We start from the raw sequence: 7,875 nt of genomic DNA on the forward strand, positions 1-7,875 counted from the left end.
TATATATATATATGATTATACAGTAAATGCGCCTGTCTCTAGGGAGATATTCACATTTGTATCTGATTCGTGTACTTTGGTAACGCTATTTTTCAATTCTATTTCATAATTATTGCATAAATTAACACTTTAACAATAAACGAAAACATTTGTGACTGCACCACAAGTTCTGTATAGCAACGGCTGCATGTAGTATTGGAAGAGATTTGTCTCAAAACATTTCCACGAATACATGCGCAATCTTCACGTGTTTTATTCCCAGAAACACAAATCTATACGCAATTTTCAGACGTGTTTTAATTAATGTTGTGTGCATTTATCATGAGTCAACATTTGAAAATATTACATTCTGCGTTTTATTGTCGAATGTTTGTGGATCAGCGAAGGCGCACATTTATTTTTGACACAAACTACATGCCGTTTCAACATATTCACGTGTGGAAAGGCCGTGCCTCGTCCGGCCGCCAGATGGGAGTGTTTCTATTTCTGTTGAACGGGGTGACCTCTCCCGTTTATTGTTTCAAACTTGGAAATTGAAAAAAATGTATTTGATCTTCTGTTCTATGTTTATTTAGCACACGTCGGGAAAAAATACGACCGTAATATGTTTCTATCAAGCTTGTTTTGCCTTCTCACAGAAAATGTTCTTCTTTGTCCGCTGCTGCGCCGACCGAGAAGATATATAGCAGTAAAGAACGTCTTCCGGCTTCACTGTTTGTTTATCCATTCCACTTTCTGAACCACTTGTCCTATCTCACTCAGGTCACGGGAGCGCTGGAGTCTATCGCTGCCCTCTTCAGGCGGAAGGCGGTCTATTCTATGTCTTTTTTTCCGCACAACCGTGGGTTCCCCAGACGGCAGGATGTATTTTCCAAAGCATGTATTTCCTTGGGCGGCCCGGTAGTCCAGTGGTTAGCACGTCGACTTCACAGTGCAGAGGTACCGGGTTCAATTCCAGCTCCGGCCTCCCTGTGTGGAGTTTGCATGTTCTCCCCGGGCCTGCGTGGGTTTTCTCCGGGTGCTCCGGTTTCCTCCCACATTCCAAAGACATGCATGGCAGGCTGATTGAACACTCTAAATTGTCCCTAGGTGTGAATGTGAGCGTGGATGGTTGTTCGTCTCTGTGTGCCCTGCGATTGACTGGCAACCGATTCAGGGTGTTCCCCACCTACTGCCCGAAGACAGCTGGGATAGGCTCCAGCTCCCCCGCGACCCTAGTGAGGATCAAGCGGTTCGGAAAATGAATGAATGAATGAATGTATTTCCTTGCCGACATTTGCAACCTTACGACGTTCCCGTCTGCCGTCCTCTTCGGAAACACTCGGCAACCATCGGCGCATAACTGGATCATGCTGGTTGTCTTCGTGTTTGTAAAGTCACGTGTGATCACGCGGGCCGAAGGCTGTCCCTTTTCAGGACTTGATTCTTGACCAGTAGTGGAAAAGAAAATGCATGTGGGAAGACAATTGAACCAAAACTGTTAAATGCCTTCATGTGCGCATTCTGCCCAAAATTTAAAAATGTATATATCTTTTAAGATCCGAAAAATCCTCATTCGTGTACCCTACCGTACTGAGTATGTGTGTGTGCGCGAGAGAGAGAGAGAGAGAGAGAGAGAGAGAGAGAGAGAGAGAGAGAGAGAGAGAGAGAGAGAGAGAGAGATATTGGGGGGGTCGTGAAGGGGGCTACAGGAGGCCCTGCTGGGTTGCTTCTGCAGTGTGATTTTGATCATCTAAGTCAGCTAAACACAAACAGTTCTTTTTTTATATACCACAGCAAAACAAACAATCGCTTCCATTTACTTAACACATGCAAATAGTCTCAACCAGAAAAAGGATGCACACTTCTGATTTAATTCATGGTCGAAACTCTTTTGGCAGCATTAACCTCAACCAAACATTTCCCGTGTGGTTGCACAAGAGCATTTTGGACCACTCAACAAAACCTTTAGTTCAGCAATGGTCTTGGGGCGCCTGGTGTGAATTGCTCCCGTGAGGTCGCACCACATTATCTAAACTGGGTTTAGGTCAGGATAAGGCAAATACAGGAGGTGTATTTTCTTTTGTTGTAGCATTTCAGTTGATTTATTTCGGTCCTGTGGGTCATCATGTTAACATGGCCCATTTTCTGTTGAGCTTCAATTGATAGACAGATTATTTTCAGTTATCTTCCAAAATATCTTCAGGTTTGAATTGTTTTTCAGCGATCACAACACATCCAAACCCAAAGGAAAACCAGTCCCAAACTAAGATGCCCTTCCACTATATATCATAAATTGGATGAGGTTTTGATGGTTATAAGCTATGCCTATTTAAATCCATACATAGCACTGTATGTTCCTTCCAGACAACTCAAATGTGGTTTAATCCGTTCATACAAGTTTGCCCGCAGTGCTGTGGAACATCCAGCCTGGATGATCCAGGTGCTCTTTTGCAAAATACAAATATGTTGTCATGATTTTAGCCACTTGTAAGGGAAAAGGTAATCAAGTGCTGAACTTTCTGCATTCATTAGAAAATATATATTTAAAACATTGCGTGCATTCAAAAGAGGCATAGTTCATCCTTCAGTGATACATAGAGACAAGTCAACAACATTATGAAAAACAAGTCTGGTTTTATTGTGAATTTTGGCTTTTGTCCATGAAAATTGCCAAACATTTCTGTGTAATAAAGCAAGATATTTGGAGGGAGGAAATGTAGAATAACACAGCAAACTCAAACATTGTCTTAAATGAGTCTTTGGTGGCATGACAATGAGAAACTGGCAAGGGGCGTGGTGAAAAGGAATTGTAAAAACATAACCACACATAAAGTGTGGCATCTACACCTGAAATGATGCTGAACTAAACTGAGCCAAGCATGATCTAAAATTAGATGGAAGTCAAACAGAATTGAGTAAAAGAATTACAGGTGTGGAGCAGAGTGAGTGTCTTGAATGGTATTTGATGGGTTGGCCGCCATCAGCAGAGAAAGAAAAGAGTTACATTTGTACTGTCTGCGATGGATTGGGCTCAGTGATTGACAATTAGATTCCGGTGTTCACATGTCAAACAAACGAAAAGCAGACAGCAGGAGGGAAGCTTGAGCTTTATCCCATCTTTCCAAGGTCAACTCTTCTCTCCCCTCCACCACTATGGCTTGCCCATGCCCACCAGAGTAGAAGAACTGTTTAGGCAAAGTTGTGAAGAGCCAGCCTGAACATTTCGTTGGTGCATACCCAAGCGCTATTTATTTCCTTCAGGAGGAAAATTTGATGAAAACCCATGATTTGGTCGTTGTCAGCCTGCAAACAAAAATAGCAGCTGTTGAGACAGCCACCGGCACATCAGTTCCACCAAATATGATTTCAATCAAACAGCTGAAAACAAACCAAATTAAAAAAAAAAAAAAAAAAAATCTGACAAAAATGTCCACAGTCAACTTGTATTGTGACAAGCTTAACACGGGTACAACTAAAACTTTGCATTTGTGGCACTACTTACTTTGAGCTGTCCTACAACCATACTCAGGATGCAGCTGTCTGTGGTTGGCTGGTGGTCATGTGCTGTAATAGTATGCCCTATTTTTTTGATGCCCAGATTCTGTCTCACGCACACACACACACACACACACACACACACACAAACACACACACACACACACACACACACACACACACACAGGGAAAGTTAATGTACAGTGTAGTTGAGATTGATGTTGCTTAAATCACGGATGTCCATTTTTGTCATTTAAAAACAAAATTACATTAATGTGATGTCCAAAACAACCCATTAACCCAAAAACTTTTTATTTTTAAAATGGACATACGTTTTTTTTTCACAGTACAGTGACAATTTGCTTTGAGACCCTGATCTACATGGCATTTTTTCCCATATTTATGAGTTGAATGCAAGTCACATAGTGCAACATGAAATTGAAACGGTATTGGCCCAGCTCGTGGATGATCGGTATCGTAGTCGGCAGCATGAAACACTGATCAGAAAACCCATACTTTTAATAATTTTGCATGATCCGTTCAAATGAAGATGTAGGTACAGTCGCTTTCGAATGTATTTGGACCCCTTGAACTTTGACCTTCTGTCATATTTCAGGCTTCAAACAAAGATATACATTTGGAATTTTGGGGGTAGAATCGTGAGAGGGAACAAAATTTATTTGATGTTTTAAACTGTTTTTTTGAAGAAAAGTGTGGTGCGCAAAATTATTTGGTGACCCCGCCCCCTGGATTAATACTTTGTAGAATCAGCACAGATTCTCAGTTAGATTCAGGTCTGGACTTTGACTTGGCCATTCTAACACCTGGATATGCTTAGTTTTGAACCATTCCATTGTAGATTTTGCTTTATGTTTCGGATCACAGCCTTGTTGGAAGGGGAATTCGGTGTCAGTCTCAGGTCTGTTGCAGACTCCAACAGGTTCTCTTCTAGAATGGCTATGCATCTGGTTGCATTCATCTTGCCATGAACTCTAACATGAAGTGGCCAAACAATATTGCACACTTCACTTTCCGTTTTTTTCCCCTAGAAAAAGTTTATTTCCTTCCACTTCACAATTGTTGTACCACCTGGTGTTGATTATTCCTGAAGAGATTCCCATGTTATGTCTTTTTGTTTGAAGCCTGAAAGGGTGAAAAAAGTTAAAAAGTTCAAGTGGGCCAAATACTTTTGCAAACTACTGCAATTTTTAGCAAAGGTGGCCAGCATCTTGAGATGATTGAGGCAGAACAGTTGGGGAAATGGTCAAAAAAACTTACATAGGCCATTATTTTAGCAAGGCGATGATATAGCATGCTCCTATAGCTTGGTTCTTTGTGACCAATCACTACATCAGCAGCCATGAAAGCAACATTGTCAATGTATACATTTCAAGCAGAAAAACTTACAAGAAGTTTCTTGGTAATTGCATCCTTGCCGCAGATTTTTTCCCCTTCCCAGGTTAGTAACGACTCTGCTATCTGTGTGATAGACAGACAGTGTTTAAGTGGGAGTTTATGAACTACAACCATATGCATTTGTGATTTCTGAGTTCACAGCCCCTGTAAAACGGTTGGTTTGAATGTTTTTAAGTTAAAAACAAAAAAAAAACCTAAAATCACTGTATAATTCAACTGGATACAATTTATTCCTTCCAACTTTTGATTTTATTACGGCAATATTTTTCATGAATCTTGAGTCTTTCTTACAACCTCTTCAAAAAAGTGTTCAACAAGACTTTTTTTTTTTTAAACAGCATGGCTCAAAGTTTAAAGGTCTAGATGAAGCTAAAGTTGCACTCACATACAGATCAGCCAGTTTTGCTCTGTCATTTTGAAATAACTGGTAATAGTGTCGCACGAAGCCAGTGCCTATCTGCTCCCACAACGGTGAGTCCTGCATTCTGAATCACTCTGCATGGGACACAAGAGAGAAGTAAAAAATGATCACAGAGATTTCATGGGAAATGGCCATGGTCCTGTACAATGAAATGTGTTCAACCTCAGCCACAGTACAATTTCAACTGACACCAATCCTTCAGCATTCTTGGGACACTAATCAAAAAATGTCCTGGCCTGTGTCACGGAGATTTGAATATGTGACCAATAACATATGTTATCAGGGTTCAACATGTAGTAGTAGCCCGATGGCCGGGACACGCTTGGATAAAGGTGCACGTAACAGGGTTAAACCTAATGTCGCTAGCTTTGACTAGTCTGTTTGCCACTAGCCTTAAAATAGCACCACATCAGCGGGACCATATAATGGAGGTGAGGAGCAAGGGCACTGATGTATAATGATACTTCGTCGACGGATTATGTACAGAACAACTGGGTGCTACTGGGGGAAAAAAAATATTCATCATAGAAGTTGTGCACCAACAACACGACACTTTACGGCACTGTGTTGTTACTGTCCCAACGACTTCTGGAAAAAAGCACACGGCCAGGCTCAAATATGTCCACACACACATATACATACATCCATAATGTGAGTTGACGTCAGAATTCTTTCAAGGTCGCATATGTTCGCAAAATGTTTGGCTAACGTTCGCGTCAATAGCTACAGTGATTTTATTTTGTTGCACAGGAATTTTGAACATGTTCATATTTCCCGTGCAACAAGAAAAGTGTCGGCAAACGTCGAGGGACCGTTTCACGAACTTTTGCGACCTTGAACGAACTCTGACGGGAACACAACATTCGCTGCCTTCGAAAACACTTGCAACTATTCGCCACTGGATGGGACAGGTGATTAAGATTTAATATCTCATTGAGGGGAGAAGGTTAGCAAGTGTGTGTGCATGTAGCAATTGCTTTTGTTCAGGTTCATTAAAGGTCACAAACTAAGACGTTCAACAACAATTGTCTCAAGCAGTTTTTCTTGTCAGCATGAAATTTTAAACATTTTCAACTGTTTACAAACGTTTAAACTGTGTCTGGGGAATATCTTTGCAACACTGAATGAAACCCTGACAAAAACAAACAAAACGAAAAAAAAACAACATTCACTACATGTGCACTCAACTCAGTAAGATATGGACTTACAAGAAGAATGCAATGAATTGCAAAGAACAAGGGGGAGGTAGGACTGGGTAAGTTTTTCACTTCTTCCTACTTCATTTAAACATGTAAACTGCTAAATTACTGGGGGGTTTTCTTATTTTATTATTTTTTGTACTTCCGTTTTACTTCATACCAAATTTCTGTTATCTGTTTATAGGTCCTATGAACAAACAAACAAATGCACGCTTTACAAAATCGATTAAGATCATAGTAGACAGTTAGTCGGCTCTGTCAGAGCGATAATTATGCAATGTGTTACAGTATTACTGAGTCAGAGAGGCGTCAACGTTTGATGGCGCTCAAATCCGGATAATCTTGATACGGTACATGAGTCTGCGTGACACAGCAGGGCGTTTCGTTAGCACGCGGGACACCCAGCCGTCGACTTGTAAAACATGTTCACATTGCTGATTTCGACCACAGCATATTTTGATGGAATACGCTAGCGACCAGGTTAATTGAACACTTGGCTCGACAAAACGCAGTTTCACGAGGTCTTCTGCCTGCAATTAACATGTCAGTAAGGGCGAAAGATGGCAAGGTTATTTTTATCGCTCATTCTAGACATGCTTGCATACGAACAGTTAGCTATAGCTTCCTAGCATTTAGCTGCTGAACCACCGAGCTAACGGCGGTGCGCGCTATTTTACCAATAACCGATCAAAGCGTGTTTCATCCCTTCTAAACCCTTGAGAAGCCTTGTAACACGGTGTCCCCATGCGGTATCCTTCTGACTATATATTACTGACCCTTTCGCCGGTTGCTAAAAATAAATACAGTACTATGTCCCGAATTGTTAGTCTTCACTGAGTTAGAGCTACAGCACTGGCTAGCTAACAGACATAGGCGTGCCCAACTCGACCAGGAAACAATCACAAATTGATTCACTGCGAGATCAAACAGTAGCTCCTATTTTCCAGATTAACGTTGACCATTTTCAAAAGCCTTTGCTTTAAATAAACAACAATCCTTACCTCGCAAACCCGGGCCGGGTACAGATGACACAGTGCGACTTTTACGTACACTGCACGTAGTAAAAGGATTCCGTCACTTGACACAGTGTATTGTGGGCATTGTAGTTTTTAAAACGAACATCGCCTACACGATGCGTATTTATTCCGTTGACATCATACAACGACAACAACAAATACACGCAATATCTGATATTACGAATCTCAACAAAATACAGCAACTCCATCCATCCATTTTTTTTCAGACCGCTCCAGTCCTGGGTCACATCACATGACTTCAGTCCCCTGGCCTTGACCCCACCAGTTAGCCAACTGGGCCAACAGGGCAGCAGCAGTGGACTATGTGCTATGTTATCTATCCATT

General features: G+C 41.3%; 1 protein-coding gene across 1 annotated transcript; it reads right to left on the minus strand.

Annotated features, from left to right (window-relative positions):
* Positions 1 to 2,596: 2,596 nt before the first annotated feature.
* nutf2 (nuclear transport factor 2) lies at positions 2,597 to 7,620 on the minus strand. The gene is made up of 5 exons (XM_019894260.1): positions 7,515 to 7,620; positions 5,279 to 5,388; positions 4,885 to 4,956; positions 3,485 to 3,583; positions 2,597 to 3,285 (listed from the first exon to the last, which is right to left on the minus strand). The coding sequence occupies exons 2-5, from the start codon at positions 5,375 to 5,377 to the stop codon at positions 3,172 to 3,174; spliced, it is 384 nt and encodes a 127-aa protein (XP_019749819.1). The 5' UTR covers positions 5,378 to 5,388; positions 7,515 to 7,620; the 3' UTR covers positions 2,597 to 3,171.
* Positions 7,621 to 7,875: the final 255 nt, after the last annotated feature.

The sequence above is a fragment of the Hippocampus comes genome, unplaced genomic scaffold, assembly GCF_001891065.2.
Source record: "Hippocampus comes isolate QL1 unplaced genomic scaffold, H_comes_QL1_v1.1 scaffold104, whole genome shotgun sequence".
Taxonomy (NCBI): domain Eukaryota; kingdom Metazoa; phylum Chordata; class Actinopteri; order Syngnathiformes; family Syngnathidae; genus Hippocampus; species Hippocampus comes.